We start from the raw sequence: 25,897 nt of genomic DNA on the forward strand, positions 1-25,897 counted from the left end.
CAGGAAGGATGTGGACTTGCTGGAGGGTGTCCAGAGAAGGGCCACTGGGATGCTCAGAGGGCTGGAACAGCTCTCCTGTGAGGACAGACTGAAAGAGTTGGGGCTGTTCAGTCTGGAGAAGAGGAGGTTAGGAGGTGACCTTATTGTGGCCTTTCAGCATCTGAAGAGGGCCTACAAAAAAGTTGAGGAGGGACTTTTGAGGCCATCAGGGAGTGACAGGACGAGGCGGAATGTAGCAAAGCTGGAGATGGGTAGGTTCAGACTGGATGTGAGGAGGAAGTTGTTCAGCATGAGAGTGATGAGAGCCTGGAATGGGTTGCCCAGGGAGGTGGTTGAGACCCCATCCCTGGAAGTGTTTATGGCCAGGCTGGATGGGGCTCTGGCCAGCCTGATCTGGGGTAGGGTATCCCTGCCCATGGCAGGGGTGTTGGAACTAGACAGTCCTTGTGGTCTCTTCCAACACTTACTGATTCTATGATTCTATGACATCCAGGTGGGTCTTGAAAGCCTCTGGTAAAGGAGACCTCACCACTTCTCTGGATTCTATGATTCTAAATCCAGGCTACCTTGTGCCAGACAAGCGATTTGGAATTTTTTTGCTTTGCTGTGAGGTCAGATTCAAAAAGTAAATAAAATGAAGAAAAAATGCCTAGAATTTAGATTGTGCCACGAGATAAAGGATATGCCCCATTTATTCACATATGCATTGCAACAACCAACCATCTTACACATCGAGCATGTACTTTGATAGCAATAGAATTACCCACTGCAGAAAACTACAGATCAATAAGTCTGCCCAGTATCCAGATCTTGAATTAATAGTTTATGGGCTGGCTGACTTACAATTCCTAGCAGAAAGCGATGGTACAGTTGGGAGTAAATATTTAATGGGATAAGGAGGTCTCCTGTGTCCATATTTGTTATACAGTGCCATGTGCTTTGGGATGGCAAGCTTTTTGCAGCCTGTTTCTACACAAGTGCCATGGTCTGGTTGACTGGATAGGGCTGGGTGCTAGGTTGGACTGGGTGATCTTGGAGGTCTCTTGCAACCTTGTTGATTCTATGATTCTATGATAAGGGTGTTTCAGTATGCAGTGTGGATTTCTGGAGGCTATTACAGTATCCAAAGCATCTACCATTTATTTCTGAAAAGATCTACCCTTGATTATTGCACAGCATCCTTCCCTCTGAAGCTGTTCTCCTCTTTATACCTGGAGCTGTTCAAGGCAGGACTGGACGTGGCACTTGGTGCCATGGTCTAGCCTTGAGCTCTGTGGTAAAGGGTTGGACTTGATGATCTATGAGGTCTCTTCCAACCTTGATGATACTGTGACAGTAAGGTGTTGGTCTCTTCTCCGAAGTCACAAGTGCTGTACTGAGAGGCAATAGTCTCAAGCTGCACCCGGGGAGATTTAGGTTGGCCATTGGGAAAAATGTCTTTTCTGAAAGAGTGTTCAGGCACTGGAACAGGCTTCCCAGAGAAGTGGTGGAGTCACTGTCCCTGCAGATGTTCAAAAACCGTCGTGACGTGGCACTTAGGGACATGGTTTAGTGGACCCGGTGGTGTTTGGTTGATGGCTGCACTAAAGGTGTTTTCCAAGATGGTTGTATGATTCTCAGCTTTAGGTGGAAGTGGCCTTAAAGTGATGAGCTATAATAATGTCCCGGTATTCTTCCTCAGGACTGAATCCCAAACACAGACTCTCTATCCACACGGCATGGAGCCCCTGCTCCACCCGAGGAGAACCTCCCCTTATCCCCAGCGGCTCCTACCGAGGTTGCGCTCCTTCCCACCGGCCCGGCCCGTGGAGGGGGCAGTCCTGCGGGGCGCGGCGGCGGCTGGCCGGCACTCTGCCCCCGGGCAGTGGGGTTTGCTGGGGGTTTGCGCTGTGTAACGTGTTTTGCCTCTAGGGTTTGTTTACCGTAAGCAAAGCGCTGCGCGCACAGCTGGCGTGAATCACAATCAGCCGCACGCCGCCTGATAACCTGGGGGCGGGAGGAGGAGAGCAAACCGCCCCCTCCCCTTCTCCCCGGGAGCCGCCTCTCGTCGCCTGCGGAGGGGCGGCTGTCGCCGCCGCCTTTCGCCTCCTCGTCGGGAGGCAGCCGAGGGACGTCTGCCTCCCCTCAAGCCGCCGATTTCTTTTCTCTAGCCGGTGCGCAGAGTCCGGGGGCTGCTGGCGGATGACCGCGGCCCGGCGAAGGCTGCGGATGAACCGGGCGAGGGAGGTGGTGGCGTACTGCCTGCTCCTGGGGCTGTCCTTCCCCCTCCTGCTGCTGCTGCCGCTGCTCTGAAATGCGACGGGCCGCAGCTCGTTCACTTCGCGGGGCAGCGGGCGGGAGGAGCCGGCGGGAGTCCCGCGCAGCTGTCCGGCTTGCGGCCGGCGGCAGCAGCGGCAGCGGCACCAGCAGCAGCAGCAGCCCGAGGGACTGAGGCGGCGGCAGGGGACGATGAGGAGCTCGGGCGGGTTTTGCAGCGGTGCCACCCAGCCTGCGCGGGCGGGCGGGCTGCCTCTCCTCGCGGGGGGGCCCGGCCGCGGCCCCGGCCGCGCTCTGGCCCTGCGGGTGTGATGCCGCCGCCCTCGCCGCTCCCCCGGCCCGGCTGACTGGAACGCTCGGCAGAACTGCAGCGTCGCCACTGCTCTTTCGCCTTCCCAAGCTGGGCTTCGGCAGCGCCTCTGTCCTGAGGCGGCCCAGATGGGCCAGCGGCCGCTGGCACTGCCCGCGCAGACCCCTCACGGCGGAGCCGGCGGGCCGCCCCGCGCTGCCCTCTGCGGGCCCTGCGCCTCCGCTGTCGGCGGGTGGCGGCTGTAGCCGGAGAAGCAGCTGCCGGCCGCGGCGTTCGCGTTGCTCCAAATCTGCCGCTCTGCGAGGCGGAGTGTGTCCCCGCCGGCTTGCTGTGCGGGGAGGCGGGCCGAGGGGCCGGCTGAGATGGGAGAGAGCATGTCCAAGAGGCTGAAGCTGCAGCTGGGTGGCGAGGCGGAGATGGAGGAGCGGGCTTTCACCAACCCCTATCCCGACTACCAGCCCCATGGAGCCGGAGCGGCGGCCTCCCCCAGCGCCGGGGACGGTCACCGGGACAGAGCGCTGCTCCGGTCGGAGGAGGAGTCCCTCCCTTTCGGCGCCGATGGGAAGGTGAGTCCCGGGCGGCTGGCGGGCGAGCAAAGCAGCTCCGCGTCCCGACCCGCCAGGTCCTGCCTCACCCCAGAGGCGTTCCCGCTGCAGGGGCGGCCCCGTGGCGCGAGTAGCCGTGGGCGCTGCCCCCGGGTAACGTCGGTCGGGGCCCTAGGCCCGGTTGGGGCCTTCGGCGAGGCGGCCCGCGGCTGCTGGAGCCGCTGCAGAGCGCCGGGCCGCCCCCTGGCCGCAAGCCGCGGGAGAGCCACGGAGGCGGTAGTGTGGAGGGCGCCTGAGGGGAGAGGCGGGCCAGATAAGGTGAGGGAAGGAGCCAGAGCTCAGGGCGGCCGCACGGCTTGGAGTCGGTGGAAGTGACTTCCCGTAAGGTGGTTATTTGTCTCCTGAATGCGAGTGACCACGGTGCGGGGCCTGGAGGTCGCGCTGGCTGTGCCGTGTTTCCCAGGGGTTCTGTCACACAGCTCATGGGTTGCCTGAGTTCCACCAGGGAAAGGCACAGGGAAAGGCGAAGAGCACATCTAGAAAAGTCGGGTTCCTTTTCAGGTGACAGCAGCGCTTAGCTTTCGGGCGATGCTGGGCTGCCCTCTCCAAGGTATGTGTTTAATGACAACATCTGTCGATGCGAGTACACCATGCAGGCATATGGCAGTCCGGTCAGGCCGACAGAAGGCACGTCTGGTGGTGCTGGTTGTGCCGGGCTCACAGTAGTCCTGCTTATCTCCTCATCAGCCTGGGGAGTTGTATTTGCTTTGGACTTTAAGCCCCGAAACTACACTGGCCCGTTACCATGCAGGCTGGTTTGAGCTGCAGAAGGACTACCAGAATATGGATTTTAGGTCATTTTTAGTCTCAGAGCAGCCTCATTTCTCAACACTGTACTGCTTCATCGTCTTTAAAATCAAAACCCCCGTGTGGTGACTGCTGAAAGCACAGACGTGCTGGGTGGGAAGCTGCCTTTCCTCACTCACTTGACTGTACACTGGGGTGAACAGAGAAGAACCTCCAGTCTCAGTTCTGTTTGTAGTGATAAAGAATTATCTTGATATACTAATAGAGTGGGATGAGGACGGTGATGCCCAGCAGCCATAACAGCGTTCTTCTTAGCATTGAGCATGACAGCATGAACTCACCGTCAGTGAAAGACTGGGGCTGTTGCAGCTGAGCTTTATGCAGCTGTGTGTGGCTGAGCTAAGAGCACAAAACAGAATACTTAGGGGGACTGGTGTCACAGTATCACAGTATCATCAGGGTTGGAAGAGACCTCACAGATCATCAAGTCCAACCCTTTACCACAGGGCTCAAGGCCAGACCATGGCACCAAGTGCCACGTCCAATCCTGCCTTGAACAGCCCCAGGGACGGCGACTCCACCACCTCCCCGGGCAGCCCATTCCAGTGTCCAATGACTCTCTCAGTGAAGAACTTTCTCCTCACCTCCAGCCTAAATTTCCCCTGGCGCAGCTTGAGGCTGTGTCCTCTCGTTCTGGTGCTGGCCACCTGAGAGAAGAGAGCAACCTCCTCCTGGCCACAACCTCCCCTCAGGTAGTTGCAGACAGCAATAAGGTCTCCCCTGAGCCTCCTCTTCTCCAGGCTAACCAATCCCAGCTCCCTCAGCCTCTCCTCGTAGGGCTGTGCTCAAGGCCTCTCCCCAGCCTCGTTGCCCTTCTCTGGACACGCTCAAGCATCTCAGTGTCCCTCCTAAACTGGGGGGCCCAGAACTGAACACAGTACTCAAGGTGTGGTCTAACCAATGCAGAGTACAGGGGCAGAATGACCTCCCTGCTCCTGCTGACCACACCATTCCTGATGCAGGCCAGGATGCCACTGGCTCTCTTGGCCACCTGGGCACACTGCTGGCTCATGTTCAGGCAGGTATCAGTCAGCACCCCCAGATCCTTCTCTGTCTGTCTCTCCTGCTTGGCTGTAGATGAGTTTGCTGTTTTACAGTAGGTGCAGGTCATTTCCTGAGCATCAGTGGTGGATGGCATTCCCTGTTGCCACGTAGCACTCAGCAGTTATTCGTGCAGCTTTGTTCAGAAAATATCTTTGAGCACCTGAGTAGTTATGTGTTGTGATTTGAAGTGGGACAGATTACTGCTTTACCTCTTGCAAGAGGGGCAAAAGAAAACCGCTCACGCACAGGATTGGAGCATTGAAAAGTTTAAATGGAAAAACAATTCATATACTGCTATGCTACAGTGGTGTAGTGCAGAGCATAAACAGTACACAAATTCTTATTATCAATTCAAGAGAGATGCTGAGGTACTGGAGTGTATCTAGAGAAGGGCGACAAAGCTGGTGAGGGGCCTGGAGCACAGCCCTGTGAGGAGAGGCTGAGGGAGCTGGGGGTGTGCAGCCTGCAGAAGAGGAGGCTCAGGGCAGAGCTTATTGCTGTCTGCAGCTCCCTGAAGGGAGGCTGTAGCCAGGTGGGGGTTGCTCTCTTCTGCCAGGCAACCAGCAACAGAACAAGGGGACGCAGTCTCAAGTTGTGCCAGGGGAGGTCTAGGCTGGATGTTAGGAGGAAGCTGTTGTCAGAGAGAGTGATTGGCATTGGAATGGGCTGCCCAGGGAGGTGGCAGAGTCACCGTCCCTGGAGGTGTTCAAGAAAGGACTGGATGAGACTTAGTGCCATGGTCTGGTTGATTGGACAGGGCTGGGTGCTAGGCTGGACTGGATGATCTTGGAGGTCTCTTCCAACCTCCCTGATTCTATAATTCTTGGCCCAGTCCTTTGACCTTGGTTTAGCACAAAAGCTCATTAAGCCAAAGCTTCACACAAAACTTCCCCCAACTAGATGTCAAATGCTCTCCCTTTTCCCTATACCTCCTTACACAGGCCTAAATGACACAGTAAAAATGAGCTCTGCCAACGCCAAGCCAGGCTGTGAGCCTCCCCTGTAACAAACTCAAGATAAGGAGCCTGTGCTGCCAGGTAGGGGGAAGGGAAGGAGAAGGAAAAAAACCTGATTCTGCAACCAGTTTTATAGAGCTGCAGGATTTATGGGAATAAATACACAGATTACACTTTCCAGTACATCTGGACCTTTCTAGCTTTTGGAGGTCTGTAACTTTATGGTTTCTTAGAGGCACACATGTTTCAAATGGTAACACTGTATGTGATAAAAGTTGGTGTCTGGGCTCTGTTAACATTGACAAGCATGAAGCTCCTCTCGGGAAGAAAAATCTTCTCTATTGCATTGAAGTGATTGAACTACAGCAACTTTCAATGGTTTTTGACCTTTTTTTTTCAGCTCTGTACATTTCTTAAGAGGAGGCATATGTGGGTGTCCATTTTGTTTCTGCATCCACAAAATCTGAGGGACTGTCCTGCATAGTTCTGGGCTAGAACATAACTGTGATGATGTTTGTGTATTTGTCTTTGCAGCATTTGCATATTGCCAGCCCTAGTACAGTCCTGACTTTGATGAGACTTCAGGATGAGTATTTTGAAGTGCTGCTGTAGTTTGTGGTCTGGGTGGCTTTGTGAGGTTTTTGGCTCCATTATCACTAGAGAAAGGGCATGCCTAAAGCCCCACTGAAAACTAAAGAGCTTGATGTAAGATAGGAAACTGCTGTACACAGCAGCACAGGTTTCCTGAACACAAGAGCAGTTTCAGAAGCCCTCAGTGCGCTGCTCCTCCCTTCTACTGAGTGACTCACATCATGACAGCTAGAAGTGTGCAGGGCTCTGCTGTTGTCATGGGAGGCAGTGCGTTGTTAATCCCTCTGATGTCATAAGCTGCCACGACTGCCGTCTAAAATTCATCTGGCTCATGGAAGGATGAGACCTTAAAGCCATTGTCTGAAATGTGAGACAAGTGGGCCAGAGTATTGCCTATAGAAGCATGTGTTTGTGTGCATAAGGTGCAGTTTGGGAAGCTAGAATGCATGGAAGAAGGAGACAAGATAACAAAATTTGGGGCTGCTGATTTGCTTTCTGAAAAACAGTCCCAATAAACACTGCAGCTATCTAGGTGGGCTCTGCTTGGATAATTGCAGCTTGCTTTTATTAAGTAGATTTCAAGCCCACATCACTTTCAGGGCAGAGAATATCTTGTCTGAGAAAGCTGAAGGTAATAGTTTGTCAGACATTGTTAATTCTAGATTAAGAAGAAACATGATTTGAAATGTAAGTCTTTGCTTAAGAAATGATGAATCTTTCAATTAAATAATGTGCCTTGCATCCCATTTGCTTTTGTTGTGGATCCCATAGTGACCCCTTAGCCTAAAAAAGTACCTATAGATGTTATCTCCGTGTTCCAAAAGCTTTCAGAATGGAAATGTAAGCAGTCAGGGAGGCAGAGAAATGAATAGATGACTCTAGACTTGGAACAAAGCATATTCTCTAGCTCACAGGAAAACCATTTTTCGTTGAGTTGAATTTAACTCACTCTGATTGCTTATTGGGGGGAGTATATTTGAAAAGCAGTGCACTTCTGATAGTTTCCCCTGCATATTTATGGACTCATCTATTCTGGGCTGGGAACCAAAGACTTACCTGAGCAGTAGTGGGCTTTGCTTTCCCGCATGAGTTGAAGCACAGGCAAACTGTAGCTGCAATTAATTGCAAGGCTTAGATGCTGTTGGGGGACCGAGAATGGGGAGGTGTTCACAGACAGTCAGTTGTCTTGGCTCAGGAACTGCTTGTTAAAAACTTTGAATCACAGAATCATTCAGATTGGAAAAGACCTTTAAGATCATTGAGTCCAGCCATAACCCAGCTACTGTGACTACTAAACTGTATCCTGAAGTGCCACAACTACAGCTTCTTGAACACCTCCAAGGATGGTGACTTCACCTCCCTGAGCAGCCTGTCCCAATACCTGACCACTCTTTCAGGAAAGAAATGTTTCCTCATATCCAACTTGAAACTTCTCTGACACAATTTAAGCCTATTTCCTCTCATCCTACCACTAGATGCTTAGGAGAGGAAACCAGCATTGGCTTCACTGCAACCTCCTTTCAAGGAGTTGTAGAGAGCAATAAGATCTTCCCTTAGCCTTCTCCAGAGTAAACAACCTCAGTTCCCCCAGCTGCTAATCCTATGACATGCCCTCCAAACCATCACCAGCTTCATTGCTCTTCTCTGGACCACAATGTCTGCCTTACACTGGTAATGATAGGAAGCTACAGAACTGTAATGGATTCCCTGGAAAGGGTGAAAAGAGCTTGCTGGTGATGGCTCGTTCAAGGACCTAGCTGCATGAGTGGCCCACCTATATCAACCTCGCATTGCCCACCATCCTCACAGCCACCACAGCTCGTGTAGCATGGTCAGGTGGCTGCCATCTGAGAACCAGTGACCTGGAAACCAAAGGCAGGCTGACATTACCTGCTCATCCATTGGAAGGTTAAAGCAACCCTGTGCCTAGGCAGCCTGATGAGGATTTTGTGTGTGTGCAAGAAAAGCATCCTTGGCATCAGGGCATTAACACAACAGCCCTTGCTTGAAGGTTGTCAGGACCTGCTGTGGAGTCCCAGGGTGGTCTTTCATGGCACTAAAACTAGATTCAGAATCTATGGATAGGTCACTAGGGTGCCCAAACAGTGACATCTTTCTTGATCCTTTTTTTTGATGAGTTGTCCTAATATTTTAAGGCCATTAGGGTATTTTGACAACTGTAGAACATAGTACTTAATTAGGCTTAGCAGGGGGCTCTTGTTTTAGAGTTTAGGGAAACCTAAAGCTGATGATGCTTGTTGGCAAAGATTCTCACTTAATTGGGATACACAGAATATGTACTTAGACTATCTTTTGAGTGGTCTAATGGTGTTTAGTTTCCTGGTGCTTTCTCAGTCTCCTGTTAATTGTGATGATTTCTTTATGTGGCTTTTCAGTCTTCCTCCTCCTTTAAAACACCTTTTACAAAACGTATCCACATTTTTTTGTCACTGCTTCACTCTTCCCTTCCCTGCATGCGTATTTTATATTTGTGGTGTTGTCTTAACTGGGCATTTTAGTTTAAAATGTGGAATATGCTTGCTCTCTGTGCATCAAAATAATTTAGGCAGTACTGGTAGAAGTCTTTTGTTTTGTTTTTTTTTTTCCTACACCTGTGGACCTCATAAAAATATTCCAGCTAAGGAAGAGAGCTCTGTGCAGTGAGTGACTTTAAATCATACCTACAGCAGACTTTCAGTGCCTTTGTTTGCAAGAGCTAGCATGTTTGTGTTAGGCTACCTGCAGGACCACTGATTTCCTACGTTGCTCTTTTGCTTTGTCAGGATAATGTTCCTGGGCATCTGTTAACCATGTTTATTTTTGTCACCAGTAATCTAAATCTTGGGGTTTTTTTTGCAACCTAATCACCAATGAGACAAATAGCTCCTTTTACACACAGATGTATTAGAGGCACAGTGATATAATTTCTTACATGCTTTAAACAGTTCATTCTGTCATTTGAAGGGGTTGTATTTTAAAGCCATTTTTTGCACCTTACCACCTTCTCTGAGGTAGAGTGGTGCCTGCATTTAAAGTGTGTGTTTCTAGCACCTTAGTAGTTGGCTTACAGTTATTGATTTATCTCTATTTCTCCTTTTTCCTTCTTTATTCTTTCTCACCACAATCAAAGAGCACCAGGTGCCAGCTGGCTGAAAACCAGAGCAGCATGTTCTGCAGACAAGTGTTTCAAATCATGCATTAAGCCTGTGGGTTTGCAGGACTGGAGTTAATTTCTGGCTCCAGCATCCTGATCATCTTCATGGCCTTTCACTGAACCTGTTCAAGGAGATCCATAATTTGCTTACACAGGAGGTTCCAGAGCTGGCTGCAGTCCTCCAGGGAGGTCTCACCAGAGCAGAGTAGAGATGCAGAATCACCTCTCTTGACCTGCTGGCCACTGCTTTTGTTGCAGCACAGAGTGTGATTGATATTCCAGGCTGTGAGTGTGTCTGGTCATACATCCCAAATCCTTCTTCACAGGGCTGCTTTCAATCCACTTGTTGCCCAGCCAGTATTTGTGCTTGGGATGGCTTCAATCCATGCATGCCAAGTATCACATCACATATCCAGTAGGGTATCAGAGGTCAGGCTTCTTGCTCTTTGTTTGCCCCTACAAGAGTAACAAGAGTCACCTGCAGAAGAGGCTGAATGCCAGCTGGAATCATTCTGGTGAAATGAATGCACTTTGCATGGAAATCAATCCCTGCTCAGCTTGAATTAGCCTGCTTTATGTTTAGCTGTAAAGCTGCCATAAGATTCCTTGAAGGAAGCTTATAAATCTTCTAAAGCCACCTTTCAACATTCATTTTTTAATGTAATTAGTTTATTCTGGTTCATGTAAGCATCTGTTGTAAGCTTATAATGCAATCTTATCAATTGAACAGTCTTGGTGATAAGTTATTAAAGCCTCAGAAATGAGGCAGTGGTGGAGGAGTAGGTTTAGAAAGAGTGATATACCAAACTGCACTAAATGATTTGTGTTGGAACCAAGGTGTCAATGCAGAACCTGAACCTGGGTGTCCCAATGTCATAGTACTGCCCTCTTGCCTTTGAGTAATTTGATCTGGTGTTTGAGGGAAAAATCCCCTGGTTCAGTAGCAGCAGGTGCATTGTCAGAACAAAAAGATAACCAGCCTGCTGGTAATGTGCAGCAGGTAAGAGCCTGAGAACTTGCTTTGCTCCTGTCAGAGAAGCTTCAGCCCTCTGCCTGGCTGCATCCACGTGGATATCCTCATGCTGTTTCACCATATGCCTTAGCATTGGCATAGCTGCCCTCTGAAGAAGAGAAGCCCTGTCTTTGGGAAAGGTTTTGCCTTCTGTTGAGGCTTGACTGAACAAGTCAGGGAAAAAACAAAGTGTGTGTGTAAATGTTGTATGTGCTTCCTAACGAAAAGATTCTGAACACCATGCTAAGGCCCAAGAGAAACAGACAGCAGATACTTACTGTGTTTGGTTGCTATTTCTAGAGTTGCTGGAGACCTCCAGTAAGGGACCTCTTAGCTCTTTCCAAGTGTGTTTTGTGTGTGCCATGAGATATAATAGCACAGCTTCCTTAGAATCATAGAATCAACCAGGTTGGAAGAGACCTCCAAGATCATCCAGTCCAACCTAGCACCCAGCCCTAACCAATCAACCAGACCATGGCACTAAGTGCCTCATCCAGGCTTTTCTTGAAGACCCCCAGGGACAGTGCCTCCACCACCTCCCTGGGCAGCCCATTCCAATGCCAATCACTCTCTCTGTGAAGAACTTCTTCCTAATATCCAGCCTATACCTACCCTCGCACAACTTGAGACTGTGTCCCCTTGTAGACAGTAATAAGATCACCCCTGAGCCTCCTCTTCTCCAGTCTGCACACCCCCAACTCCCTCAACCTCTCCTCATAGGATTTGTGCTCCAGGCCCCTCACCAGCTTTGTTGCCCTTCTCTGGACATGTTCCAGCACCTCAACATCTTTCTTGAATTGAGGGGCCCAGAACTAGACACAGCACTCAAGGTGTGGCCTGACCAGTGCTGAGTACAGGGGAAGAATAACCTCCCTTGTCCTACTGGCCACACTGTTCCTGATGCAGGCCAGGATGCCATTGGCTCTCTTGGCCACCTGGGCACACTGCTGGCTCATCTTCAGCTTATTATCTATCAGTACCCCCAGGTCCCTTTCCTCCTGGCTGCTCTCCAGCCACTCAGTCCCCAGCCTATAGCGCTGCTTGGGGTTGTTGTGGCCAAAGTGCAGAACCCTGCACTTGGCCTTGTTAAATCTCATCCCCTTGGCCTCTGCCCACCCATCCAGCCTGTCCAGGTCCCTCTGCAGGGCTCTCCTACCTTCTCCCTTCCTATGCTGTCATTGTAAATTGGATTTGAACCCTTGACCCCGGAGACTTCTGCTGTGTCTGGAAGGACTTGTGTAATCCCTGTTGCTTTCTGCATTTTAATTCACTGACTGGCATTTGAAGGTCTGAAGAAGAATGCAAAGTGTGGTGTACTTTGAGTAATCAATTGCATGGTAGCATCCAGGGCCCTAACCCGTAAGATCTGCTTAAATATATAAAATAGTTTTTAATAAATGGGTTAATAGGAAAAAATGATGAATAAGTGATAATCTTTAATGAAAAAAAACAAAACAAAACAAAACAAATGTCACCAAAAAAACCACCACTGAAGGAAAAAACAAACTAAAAAAACCCCAATCAAACAAAAAACCCAACGTACTAACCACACTTTTTGTTACTGTTCCCAATGCTCCTGCTCAAGTGTGGAATCATCCTGTGAGGAGACTTCATGACTACTCTTTCTAATAGAAGTTAATAGGGCAATAAATTCTAGCTAATTGGCTGCTTCCATGTTCTGTAGGCTTCAGGGAGTAATCAATAATGTACCTTCCCATACAGTATGTTTAATCAGAGAGGAATGTTGGCAAGAGTATCCTCTGATACATTCCATGTAAACTTCTCTGGGTAAAAAGTAAAATAATCTTCTGTTCTACACATTGAAAACTTAGTTACTTCATCTTCATGTCTGAGCTGAAGCTACCAAGCTACTTCTACTCATCTTCTTAGTGTCCAGCCCTTTTTTCCTCCCTCTCCTTTCAGGCATTTGTTCTTTAATATAACACTGCATTTAACAGCCTTCTCTTATGATGCAGCGTGTTGATCCTAATTTGTTTTAGGGAGAGCAAAGAACAAGAAGCAGGAGGAAAGACATTTGGGTGACCTGCCTTGTGTAGTGACTTTAAAATAGTCTTAGATTTAAGAAAAGAACATGAATGCATCATAGATAGTGTGATGGAGCACATCATTAAAGGTAATGGCTTAACCTTGATTTGATTGTCTCAGATATGAGAATTTATTTTCCCTCGGCTATTTCTTGCTCCACAGTGCCATGGAGAATGTGCAGGGACCTTGTGATGGGAGTGAGCACTTCCAGCATGGGACTAGTGGGGTTTGCTGTGCTGTGTTAAATCGTAACAGGGGGATGAGTAACAAGGAAAAGGGGCAGTGGGGATAACTAGAGCACAAGAGATTTCACTTGTAAGGAAAATCTTCCTGTGAAGGTGTCAGAGCACTGGACAAGGCTGCCCAGAGAGATTGTGGAGTCTCCTTCTCTGGAGACTTTGAAAACCCACCTGGAGGCATTCCTGTGCAACCTGCGCTGGGTGGACCTGCTTTAGCAGTGAGGTTGGACTGGGTGATCTCTGGAGGTCCTTTGCAACCCTCACCATTCTGTGGTTCTGTGCCAACACAGTCTTGGTACCAGGATCCTGTGTGGAGTACTGGGTCACGGAGTAGCAGCAGATGGTTGGCTTCTGTTTTGCCTTTTGCTCAGCTCAGGGAAGCTTTGCTTACTGTGTTGAGGAGGCTGATATAAGAGATATAACTCCATATGGCTACAGCATCCATAGCTCCACTTGGTGAGACTTTAAATGTGCCCAGGTAAATTTTTTCCTAGTAACTTACTCTAAGATGTGATTGGAATGGACTACATGGGACACATTTAGGGTGAACCACCTTGATATTGCTGAATGCCACTGGGGGAGGGGGGTTGGCAGACACCCCAACATGCTGTGCTGCTATCCAACGAGATCTGGACAGGCTGGAGTGCTGGATGGAGGCTAGCCACATGAAGTTCAGTAAAGACAAGGCATCTGAGGAGGAATAACAGTGGGCACCAGTACAGGCTCAGGGCTGCCCTACTGGAAAGCCGCTCTGTGGAGAAAGACCCTGGAGTCCTGGTGGACAGCAAGTTCTGCATGGGCCAGCACTGTGGTCCTTGTGGCCAAGAGAGCCAATGGCATCCTGGGGTGCATCAAGAAAAGTGTGTCCAGCAGATCTAGAGAGTTTCTTCTCCCTCTCTACTCTGCCTTAGTGAGACCACACCTGGAATAGTGTGTCTAGTTTTGGGTTCTGCAGTTCAAGAGAGACAGCGACCTGCTGGTGAGCCACGAGGATGCCTGGGGAACTTGAGCATCTGCCCTGTGTAGAAAGACTGAGAGACCTGGGGCTGTTTAGTCTGGAGAAGACTGAGAGGAGATCTGATCTATGTCTATAAGTATCAGAGGGGTGGGTGTCAAGTGGCTGAGGCCAATCTCTTTTCAGTGGTCAGCAGCAATAAGACAAGGACCAGCAGCTACAATCTGGAACATAGAAGATTTCACCTCAATAGGAAGAGAACCTTCTTTACAGTGAGGGTGACAGAGCACTGGGGCAGGCTGCCCAGAGAGGTTGTGGGGTCTCCTCCTCTGGAGACTTTCAAAACCTGCCTGGATGCATTCCTGTGTTGATTACTGCAGGGAATCCTGCTTTGGAAGGGGGGTTGGACTCGATGATGTCTGGAGGTCCATTCCAGCCTGTAAGGATTTGTGATGTACTTATTCCCTAGTGATTTCAGTTGGTCAAGTTTGGGTTGGTTTTGTGGTTGGTCTCTTTGTTGCTTTTTTTCCCCAAGCATTAAAGTGCAGCAGACAGTTTGCCTTCATGGATTCTTTCATTTTCTGACTCACTCCCTTTCTCCTGTGTCCTGTTTTCAGGTCACTGCTCAGTTCTCAAAGAGAATCCAGGCAAAAATCAAGGACCTTCTGCAGCAAATGGAGGAAGGGCTGAAGACGGCAGATCCACATGACTGCTCTGCCTACACTGGCTGGACTGGTGAGAAAGTTAGAAGTGGAATGATGTGTTACTTAAATTATGTCATTGGATTTATTCACAGGAGGAGGTTCTGACAGTCTCACAGGAGCTGAAGAAATATTCCAGTTCAGGCATTTGTTAGAGCTGCTTTCTTTTAGCTCAGGCCCTTGGTCACTACTATCTGGAACAACTTTCACTGACTTCTAGAATCGTTTCAGTTGAAAAAGACCCCCAAGATCATTGAGCCCAACCATTCTCTGACTATGCCAAGTTTGGTGCTAAACTATGCCACTCAGCACCACATCTCTGCCTCTTAAATGCCTCCTGGGCTCAGGATTTAAGCATGGGGAGCATGCTCCAGTGTTCGATAACCACTTCCATCAAGTAGTTTTTCCTAATATCTAATCTAAACGTCCCCTGCTGCAGCTTGAGGGCTCTTGGTCTTGTCCTATCACTTGTTACTAAGGATAAGAGCTTAACACCCACCTGAGTCCAGTTTTCTTTCAGGGAGTTGTAGACCATGATAAGGTCTCTCTGCAGCCTCCTTTTCTCCAGACTAAGCACCTCCAGTTCCCTCAGCTGCTCCTCACCAGACCTGTTCTGCAGACCCTTCACCAGGTTTGTTGCCCTTCTCTGAACATGCTCCAGCACCTCAGTGTCCTTATTGGAATGAGAGGCCCAAAGCTGACCTAAACAGTCTAGGTGCAGCCTCAGCAGTACTGACTTCAGCAAAGCTGCAGAGATAACTGGCTTTTGTGTGTGGAGATCTTTGTCTCGCAAAAGGAGTGCATTTACTAAGGCTGCTCTGTAGGCTTACTTCTTGTCTCCTTTAAAAAGGAATTTTAAGGTTTTTGCTTACCTCTTTGTTTCTTTAAAAGGAGTTATTTCCACCCTTTTCTGTTCAACTGACATTAGTTAGCAGATGTCTGATGGTAACAACATCATCTAATCATTGGGAGAGGGGCAGGTGGGTGGGAAGGAGGTGTTCTGTGCCCAGGAGTTTGGCTGTGCTTGTTCTGTCTCTGCAGAAATGGTAAAACAAACACGTGAGGAGGGGGAGTGTGGTGGTGAGGTTGCAAGATGGTGAAGTTCATGAAGACAAGCATGTGCAAGCTAGGCACTGTCCTTCATCTAGCATTGCATCACTGCTGCTGTCTGAATGGGAACGATCCCTTCCCGTCCCTTGGGCAGAGCCTGCAGTTGTGAGGCCTGATACTGCCACCAATCTTCAAGCTGCCAAAACACTTTGCTGTCTAGGCCTCCTAAGTGCCACTTTGCTGTTCCAGTGGCCTATTCTCTTCTTGCTTTAACTCGCACTTTAGGCATGCTTATGCTTTTAGCACAGCATGTGCTTCGTGAGGGGGGAGCAGCTTGGCAAAACTCTCCAGGCTTTGCCTGTGCTCAGGCTTCATGCTGGCAATGAAAGGGTAAAATTTCTATGCTTTTTTTCCTTGTTATTTCAGTACAGATGGTGCTGTGGGTGGATGGGTGGGGAAGTTTTGGATAACTCGAGCTTAAATGTGTTCCAGGGTCTGAAAGTGAGTGGCTGCTAAGGAAGTACAGAAGATCTCCAGTGGTGGGCTTTCTGGTGGTGACATTACAAGAGAGCTCCCAAGGAGTTGTGTTCTGACACTGACTGACAGATAAAGTTAGGGCTGATAAAGCAGAGCATGCTGAAAATGAGTCATCAGCTAAAAGTAACGCAGCCATCGTTAGCTGAGACAAGGAGATAGATGAACAAGTGATGCAGTCTAATGAGAGTGGGTTTTTTCCATCCCTGCTCACATCTACTCCAAATGGTAAAATTCTTTCAAGGCTTCTGTGGAAATGACTCTGAAGAAAACTATTTCAATGGTTTGGCTTTCAAATTAATGCAAATAGTCTCTAGATGTGCTCCTTGCAGCATTTTGCTAGCCTGCAAATCAGAAGGTAAATGCAATGCTGAAAATGGTTGCCCTGCTTGTTATTTACCAGGTGCAGACAAACCTTACTGGCAGCACAGTCCTGAGCATTGGCTTGTGCTATGTGAAACATCTTTAAAGCCCTCTTGGAGCATCTACTGTTGGCATGTAGCAGTTGTGGGACTCTTTACTATGAGATAGACTCCAGGAGTCCACCTTGGGCTTCTGGAGTCCCTCTCATATGACTTGTATAAGTAAGATTGACACCAAGACTTCAGGAGTTCATCTTGCTTATGTGAGAATCACAACCCCTACTGTTCTGTAAGGGACCTGTGAGGATTATAGACTCCAACTCTCCTACTAGAGCAGAATCACCTGGAGTAAATCAAACAGGAAGACATCCAGGTGGGTTTTTAATGCCTCCAGAGGAGGAGATGTCACAGAGATGTGTGGTACATAGCTTCCTCTTCTGCAGGCTAAGTACCACACTTCTTAGAAGAGCGATTTTAAGGGTGTTGTATAAGGAAGGATTGGATGAACTGGGCCTCATAGCTGCTTTTCTGATGATTCTTTGATCAGAAGCCCTGATAACTGCTCATTAATTGGTTACAGGAAATTCAGTAAGTAGGCCGTGGGCTCCTGTGCCCTGAATTGAACTAATTGAGCTCTGCAGCCCTGGGACTAATCTAGGAAACTCTGTTTAAAGCCAACCAGGATGCCTGTGGTGCTTTCTTGTGCTTCTCAGGTAGCCTCTCTGTGGAGCTAGGTGGGCCTTGTGTATAAACAGCTTTAGTTGTGGCTCTGGAGAATGCTCTCCTCTGTCCAGAAACAAGTTTGAGATGCATCATGGTCTGAAGGTGAATATTTTGCTTCTGCACCTGTGTGCTAGCAGCTGGCCGATAAACATCCAGTTAGCTGCCTTTGTTTCACCTCCTTCAATCTACATTGTTACAATATCCGTGCCGTGGCTTGGTTTGAAGTGAAACCATTTCAGTATCTGATGAGGAACTACTGGAAGGCTGTGGAGGGACCCTTTACAGTGGCTTGTAGCAGCAGGAAGAAGGGCAGTGGTTCAATACTGGAGCAGAGTAGGTTTAGATTGGACATTAGGAAGAAGTTATTCACAGTGAGAGTAGTGAAATACTGGAACAGTTGCCCAGGGACATGGGTGATGCCCCATACCTGTAGACATTCAAGATCAGATTGATCTGGCCCTGGTCAGCCTGATCTGGTTGGAGATGTCTCTGCTGTTTGCAGGGGCTTGAACAAGATAACTTTTGAGGATGTCTTCCAACCCAGTGCAGTCTCTGAAAACTCTGTAAAGAGTTTAGTGAAGTGCATCTTGATAGCACCTAGGGTATTTCTCTGAGCACTTGCTTGTTTTGTGACCTTTACAATCCAGCTTAACTTGAAGCTCATAATCATGTTGTGAAATACATTTTAGAGTTATAAAGAACTTGGCAAATCTAAGGCAAAAAAATCTTCAGAAGATCCTATTATAAATTAAATGGAAAATAAGTCACTTCTTACATGTAATAGGTAAGTATTGTTCAATGTACTTGGCCACACGTGCCAGGGGAGGTTTAGGCTGGACATGAGGAGCAGTTTCTTTATGGAAAGAGTGGTCAGGCGTTGGAAGAGGCTGCTCATGGAAGCGGTTGGAGTCACCATCCCTGGAGGTGTTCAGAAAGCATGTAGACATGGCACTGTGGGACATGGTTTAGTGGGCACCGTGGTGTTGGGATGATGGTCAGACTCAATGATCTTAGAGGGCTTTTCCAGCTTAATGATTCTGTGTCTTAGCCCACGTTTTTGAGTCTTCAGTAACTTCTTCACCAAGCTTGGGTGCCCCTGTCATGAATTTGCTTTACTCTTTGCAAATGATGAGTCTACTTTTGGTAATTTTGCCACAGTTCAGAGTGAAGTGCAACCAAAATAGATGGCCTGTTGCCTTCCCATCACATCAACCAGGACTCTTAACCAGTGTCTTTGCCCAGATAGCTGTTCTCATTTGAGTTACTGGTTCAGAGGCACTGAAGAGGGAAATGAGAAATACCTGAGACAAAAAGTGCATGAAAGTCTGGTTTTGATCTGCTTGTTGCAGGTATTGCCCTCTTGTACCTGCAGCTGTACCGCGTCACGAAGAGCCAGAGCCATTTGCTGCGCTCTCTTGATTACGTGAAGAGAATCCTTCGCAATCTCAATGGCAGAAGAGTTACTTTCCTCTGCGGTGATGCTGGGCCGCTGGCAGTGGGGGCAGTGGTTTATCACAAGCTGAAAAATGACAGTGAATCTAAGGACTGCGTGGCCAGGTAAGTGGTTGATGGTAGACAAAGCTGTGCCCTTCGTTAGTAGAGAGCCTTGTTACGGTAACATTGGCATGTGGGGTTTTGGAGGACAGGATTGAAACACGGAGGTGCTTTCTCCTCTGATACATTTTCAGCTGTAGAATTCAAAACAGGCTTTATCAAAGCTGCCTTACACTTGATTCCTATTCAGTGGTTTATCTTGAGTCTTCTGTTCTAAGGACAGGATGTCCTAGGCATATCTGCAGTGCATTGATTCTGTCAGGTTGAAGTGATGTTTAACAAAAGCCACAGGCTTGGCATCAGCAGTATGTAGCACTTGTGCAAGGTGTGATGCTTCCTGCAGAGCAGGTCTTAACTGTAGATTTGTTACAAAGTATGTACACTGCAGAGAAACGTCCAGGCAGAAACATGGGATGTGAGGTTGATATGTAAGAAAGATTTCAGAAAACCAAGGGAAGAGATTTGCTGAACTCTGTCCAAGGCTAAAGGGCTTTAATGAGGTTGAAGTGTCTGAAGGGTAACCCCTTTTCAAAGTCATGTAAATGTAACAAATGCCTTGAGAAATCCCCTTTACATACAGAGCTTGCTTGGAGAGCTGAGCGTCCCTTTACTGATTGCTGTCCTGGCAAGGGTTGGGAGCACTGGGGCCTGATGACATTTGCATTCAGCACCAACAGTCCTCCTGTTAGTGGTCCAGCAGCATACCTTAGGCTACCAGAACGGGTGGATTAACACTGTGTCCTCGTCTCCATTCTGATTTGTATGTGGAAATAGAAATGGTCTCTTTTTAATCTAGAATCTTAGTGTGATGGATCTCTGCTGCTGTTCCTGAATGAATAGTTCAGTTTTGAACTGGGTGTAGGTTTGGCTTGTTTTCACTTTTAGACCTGACAGCAAACTTGGGCATGTCATTTTGGGTGCAGCTGGGAAAGCAGGGTTGCTCTACTCATACTTCATGCCTTACAGCAAAATGAGATTAGCCATAAATTTGTTAGTCTTGCCTCTTCTTGGAAAGTCATTTCTAGGAGGAGGACTGAAAAGGAGGTTAGTTTGATCTGTTTATTTTCTTCCTTTGTGTTTGTTTGCTTACAAATCTATTTGTGACACCAGCTGAATGTTAGAGATGTCAAAATGTAAACTCTGCTTGCACTTTAATTTCTCACCTTGTAGCTGTGCAGTGGTATGATCTGAATAATAAAACCTAACAGTGGACAGTTGGAAATAATTGAATATTAAGTCTAAAGCACAGATCCAAGAAAGGAATAGTAATATAAAACAATTTTATGAGTGGGTTTTCCTTGGTATTGTGCAGTGACAGCAGAAACAAGCCCTTGGGCGTCAGTGCTTTTGTTCCAGCATGATGTTAATGTTAGCATTTTTTGCTGAGTAATGGCAGCTGAGGGAATCTGGGGATGGAATTTGGTCTTCATCCAGATTTTCTTGCTCCCTCCCCCAGTTTCAAATGTGCTCATCTCCATGGTTTTATCTCGTTGCCAGTTTAATTACAAAAGATGCAAAGAGACAGGGAAAAAGTGGGCAGGAAGACAAATCTCTGCTCCACCTCAGGGCTAACGCAGGCTGATGGAGTAATGGCAGGGAATCTCTTTGGAGCAACTGGGAGCTGCAGTGGCCAGCCCAATGGTTTGGTTTTTGACATTGCCAAAGACAAGCAGAGTAGCTGTGCATAATAGCAGTGCCCTTTTCAAAACTGAGCAGCAGCGTTTCTGAGACAAAGTGTTGTCTAGGGAGGGCAAGTGCTGAATGATGACACTGGGTTCTCGTGGTTCTGTCCCTCCCACCCTGCACACATCTGTCTCTGTCTTCACAAAAACCTGAAAGTTGCACTAATAGCCTGACTTTGGCTTCAAGTTGTCTGTTGGGGACGGCAGGCATGCAGAGCTCCTGTATGTAAGCCAGGTGAGCTGGGGCTGGCTGAAGAGGAGTGATGGGGATTCTGCTCCTGGCATGGTTAAATGGCTTGTCCAGTATGGTCTCTAGAGAAGATGTTCTCACTCTCCTCTTTCCTTGTCCAATGCAGGTTGTTGCAGCTCCAAAGGACAGTCATAAGCACAGATGCTGAACTCCCAGATGAGCTGCTTTATGGCAGAGCAGGTTACCTGTATGCCTTGCTGTACCTCAACACTGAAATTGGCCCAGACACTGTCCCACAGTCTGTTGTCAAAGAGGTAAGAGACTTTTCTCTCTTCAGTCTCACAGCATCAGTGAAGCTGAACTGGAATCGCTCCTTCACACTATTCAAGGAATTGAGAGAAATGCTGGAGAGGGACCTAGAACTGGGAACTCCGTCTTATTTATCCCTTCAATCTCTTCCCCCTTTTCCTCCTGCCCAGCTGGGACTTAAACAGGCTGGTTCAGGGCAGGTACCCATGGCCAGCCATGGAATTGAATCTAACATGGGACTAGTTTCAGAGCATTGGGCATGAGAAATTGTTATGAAAAAACTCAAGTATGGAAGTGAAAAGAACTAGAATGTGTTGTGGGGAAGATGCACAACTGTTTTGCAGATACTAGAACCAGAGGAGGCAGGCCTGGAAAAATGCAAACATGACTAGAAATATCTATCTATAAAATTTTTACTCTGAGATATGTGATTCCTTCGTTTGGGAGAAACTCAATGTCTACCTCAACAAATGAATTCAGTATCGTTGTCCTGTTGGTGCTTTTTGTGCCTTAATCCTTGCTGTGGTTGTAGTCATGACAGAGCAAAACCCTCCTAGTCAGAGCAGGAGAGATGGAAGGGGTGTGCTTTCTCTTTTAGGTGATAGATGCTATCATTGAGTCGGGGAAGAACTTCTCAAAGGAGGAGCGGAAGACAGACCGCTGTCCTCTCTTGTACCAGTGGCACAGGAAGCAGTACGTTGGAGCAGCCCATGGAGTGGCTGGCATCTACTACATGCTCATGCAGGTAAGAGCATCTTCTGTGGGCTGGGATGAACCACCAGTGATTTCTTACTTTAGCACCAGAGGATCTTAGCTTCAGCTTTCACACATGTGCAGTATTGGTCTGGGCTGGGGATTTGGGGTCAGCCTCTGCAGCACAGAACTCTGCAGAGCGCTAGCTCCAGCCCTGGTAGCAGAAGAGAACTGTGTCTTGAGTATCATAGAATCAACCAGGTTGGAAGAGACCTCCAAGACCATCCAGTCCAACCTAGCACCCAGCCCTAACCAATCAACCAGACCATGGCACTAAGTGCCTCATCCAGGCTTTTCTTGAAGACCCCCAGGGACGGTGCCTCCACCACCTCCCTGGGCAGCCCATTCCAATGGGAAATCACTCTCTCTGTGAAGAACTTCTTCCTGACGTTAGAGTGAATTAACTCAACTCAAAAGTTTCAGAGCATCAATATTCCAAGCAGCTGAAGTTTCCTACCTTCAGCAGAGACAGTAAGGTGCCTTCCCTCATCTTCATTCTTCTGATGCCTGTAATTAGACCACCTAAATATTGATTTATTCACTTTCCCTCACTGTTCTTAATTTTTTGCTGTTTTTAAATGAATGCACTGATGGTACCTCCTGCCCTCCATGACTTTCCTCTTTGCTGACTTTTTTTGGTCTTTTTTGCACTGTCTGGAAGCTTTTGGAAGACTATCCTTAACCACCCATTAATCCTCAGTATACTTTTACGATGTTCTTCCTTTCCTTGTCCTCCCTCTCTCTCTTCCCAAAATCTGATGTTCCTCAGTGCATTTATGACCCCTGCCCTCCTCTTTCTGTTATCCTGAGTGAGATTCCTCTCTTGTGTATGCTTTCTCTTTCTTGCACTTAAAACCAGTCCCCCCTGCCCTGAGATTCTGATTTTTCAAAACAGAGCTGTAGGACTTCTGTTGTACAATCATAGAATCAGAATCAGCCAGGTTGGAAGAGACCTCCAAGATCATCCAGGCCAACCTAGCACCCAGCCCTAGACAATCAACCAGACCATGGCACTAAGTGCCTCATCCGGGGACACTTGAACAGCTCCAGGGACGGCGACTCCACCACCTCCCTGGGCAGCCCATTCCAATGCCAATCACTCTCTATGCCAACAACTTCCTCCTAACATCCAGCATAGACCTCCCCTGGCACAACTTGAGACTGTGTCCCCTTGTTCTGTTGCTGGGTGCCTGGCAGAAGAGACCAACCCCACCTGGCTACAACCTCCCTTCAGGTAGTTGTAGACAGCAATGAGCTCTGCCCTGAGCCTCCTCTGCTGCAGGCTGCACCCCCCCAGCTCCCTCAGCCTCTCCTCACAGGGCTGTGCTCCAGGCCCCTCACAGCTTTGTCGCCCTCCTGTGGACACCTTCCAGCACCTCAACATCTCTCTTGAATTGAGCAGCCCAGCCTTAAGCTTCCTTATGGAATATGCCCATAGAGCTGCAAAATTGGTGTCATGCCTGTTTCAGATTTCTGAAGGTGCTGCCAGTCTGTGCATGTTTGTGCATGTTCATTTCCTTAGTAGCTCATATGGAATTACTTTCCCTTGGGCAGCTGGGGGGTCCGCACATCCTAGCAGCCTGAAGCTGCAGGCAGACATTCACTGTAAAAGTGACTGAGCTGTTGTTTGGTTTTGTCCCTGCTCAGACATTCTTTGTTTGCTGGTCTGTTTCAGATCAGCTCACACCACTTCCACCAGTAGCTGATGCTAAAGACTCTGATGTGGAAGTGCCAGCTGCTCTGCTACCTGGGTCATGCCTGAACCTCATTACAGCCATTTTCTGCAGTGACCCTCTCACTGACTGGGGCCTCAAGCAGCTCTGATTTACTCTGCCCTTTTTTTCACTTCCTGCTTTGTCAACAACGTGGTCCATCCCCCTCACCTTTCTGGGTTCCATTTTTCCTTCCTGGCTCTGCTAGATTTCCTGAGAAACACTCATTCCTTTAAAGAAGCCTGTTTGAAGGCTCCATCCTTCATTTACTACTCAAGGCTGCTGACAAATAATTTGCTCAGTGCTTTCTGGCTTAAGCAAAAGCTCCTCTGGCTACATGCTACAAATCCTCTCTCTGTCTTCCTTTACATGTAATTGCTGCTTTTAAGAATTACCACAAAGCCATTGTTTATGCAGCAGTAGATTACTGTCTTTTCACTGTACATTAAATATTGTGAGTCACGCAGAGTTGAGTCATCCACTGCAGGAGAAGATGGCAGATTGGAGTCCATCCTTTCCCCATCTCTCCCATGCCCAATGAGATTTTTTTTCCAGTGTTTTCAGCAAAGAGTTCAGTCTGTTGAGTGCCTGTTTGGTAATAAGAAAAAACACATCCATCATACCTGAGTTGTGAATGTCACTGGTCACGTGTCTGTACACAAACACCTTTGTGAGGGGGCTTATACTGCTGGATTCTTTCACAGAAGGCTTTCTGGGAGAATAAGAGCTCAGCTACGTTGAATAATTCATCCAGGAGGTAGAAGTTGTGCCAGGGCAGGTGTAGGCTGGGTGTTAGGAGGAAGCTCTTGCTAGAGAGAGTGATTGGTATTGGAATGGGTTGCCCAGGGAGGTGCTGGAGTCACCATCCCTAGAGGTGTTCAAGCAAAGCCTGGATGGGGCACTTAGTGCCATGGTCTGGTTGATTGGCTAGGGCTGGGTGCTGGATGATCTTGGAGGTCTCTTCCAACCTGGTTGATTCTATGAACTCCTAGGGGGAATTCTGAAGTGCTTGGTTGAGAATCTCAGAATAGTGGGGTTTGGAAGGGACCTGTGAAGATCAGCAAGCTGGTAGAGGAAGGAATACCAACTAAGAGCTACTACAGACTCCAACAGATACTCAAGCTTCTAAACCTTTACTTAAAAGGAGCATGGTTGATGGATATATTCCTCCTTTTGGCAATAATATAAACTAGAAGAAATGAGAAAGGATCTTCAGAAGAGCAATCTAAGGATGAATGTGTAGTACAAAGGTTCTTGTCTACGTAGAAAAGGAGCTGTTGCTTCTGAAACTGGAAATGCACACTTATAGCCTATAGCTGCAGGGAGTTTGGTTGGTGATGGTAGACTCTAACCTTCATAAACCTTTTCAGCTGTATCACTACATAGACTCATTCACTGGAAAATAGGAGAGGTTTCTGTACATTAGTTTTAAACCAAAATATGTCATCCATTGCATTATAAGTGTGTATTATGAGCAGCGTGGTTATAAACTCATCTTCCTCCTCTGAGTATTTTACTGTTTCAAGGTATAGAGGCCTGGGAGTCACAAAATCTGTGTTCTGTTCACACTTCTTCCATGCTCTTTCTGTGTCACCTCCAGTAAGACAAGCAGCAACTAGGTGCCCCACATTTTTTCCCTCTTTAGTTGCTGTAAATGTGCTCATCAGAAGGGTGTTGGAAGCAGACATTAATTAAAACTGTATGAAGCGATTCAAAGTATTTGGGGCAAGGTCGCATACGTGGGATACGTGAAAATAGATCACAGAATCAAGTGTCAATAGACCATTTGTGACTACTTCTGTTCATGGTGGTGCTTAATTGTTTGGATTGTCTTCAATGTCTCCACTAGCCAGTTGCAAATGTGGACCAGGAGACCCTTGCAGAGCTGGTGAAGCCAAGCATTGACTATGTGCGCCATAAGAAATTCCGCTCCGGCAATTACCCCTCGTCGCTGAGCAATGAGACTGACAGGCTGGTTCACTGGTGCCATGGTGCCCCTGGGGTCATCCACATGCTCATGCAAGCTTACAAGGTGAGTCACGCTCTGTTAATATTCACCTCTCTTTTCATTGAGGCACCTGTAGGCAGGCCTGTTAGATTGTAAGGCTGGCACAGAGTGGCTGGAGAGCAGTAGGGAAGAAAGGGACCTGGGGATGTGGGTAGATAGCTGAACATGAGCCAGCAGTGTGCCCAGGTGGCCAGGAGAGCCCACAGCATCCTGGCCTGGATCAAGGAACAGTGTGGTCTGCAGGACAAAGGAGGTTATTCTTCCCCTGTGCTTAGCACTAGTCAGGCCACACCTTGAGTACTGTGTCCAGTTCTGGGCTCCTCAGTTCAAGAGAGATGTTGAGG

At 48.1% G+C, this 25,897-nt stretch overlaps 1 protein-coding gene across 1 annotated transcript in view; it reads left to right on the forward strand.

The window, feature by feature from the left end:
* Positions 1 to 2,730: 2,730 nt before the first annotated feature.
* Positions 2,731 to 25,897, forward strand: part of LANCL2 (LanC like glutathione S-transferase 2) — a 34,719-nt gene continuing 11,552 nt past the window's right edge. Inside the window, exons 1-6 of the mRNA XM_064169895.1 lie at positions 2,731 to 3,132; positions 14,593 to 14,710; positions 18,695 to 18,902; positions 20,938 to 21,085; positions 21,679 to 21,825; positions 25,395 to 25,577. Of these exons, the coding sequence (XP_064025965.1) occupies positions 2,929 to 3,132; positions 14,593 to 14,710; positions 18,695 to 18,902; positions 20,938 to 21,085; positions 21,679 to 21,825; positions 25,395 to 25,577 (1,008 nt within the window). The 5' untranslated portion in view covers positions 2,731 to 2,928. The remainder of the gene's footprint in view (positions 3,133 to 14,592; positions 14,711 to 18,694; positions 18,903 to 20,937; positions 21,086 to 21,678; positions 21,826 to 25,394; positions 25,578 to 25,897) is intronic.

Source organism: Pogoniulus pusillus, chromosome 32 (assembly GCF_015220805.1).
Source record: "Pogoniulus pusillus isolate bPogPus1 chromosome 32, bPogPus1.pri, whole genome shotgun sequence".
Taxonomy (NCBI): Eukaryota; Metazoa; Chordata; class Aves; order Piciformes; family Lybiidae; genus Pogoniulus; species Pogoniulus pusillus.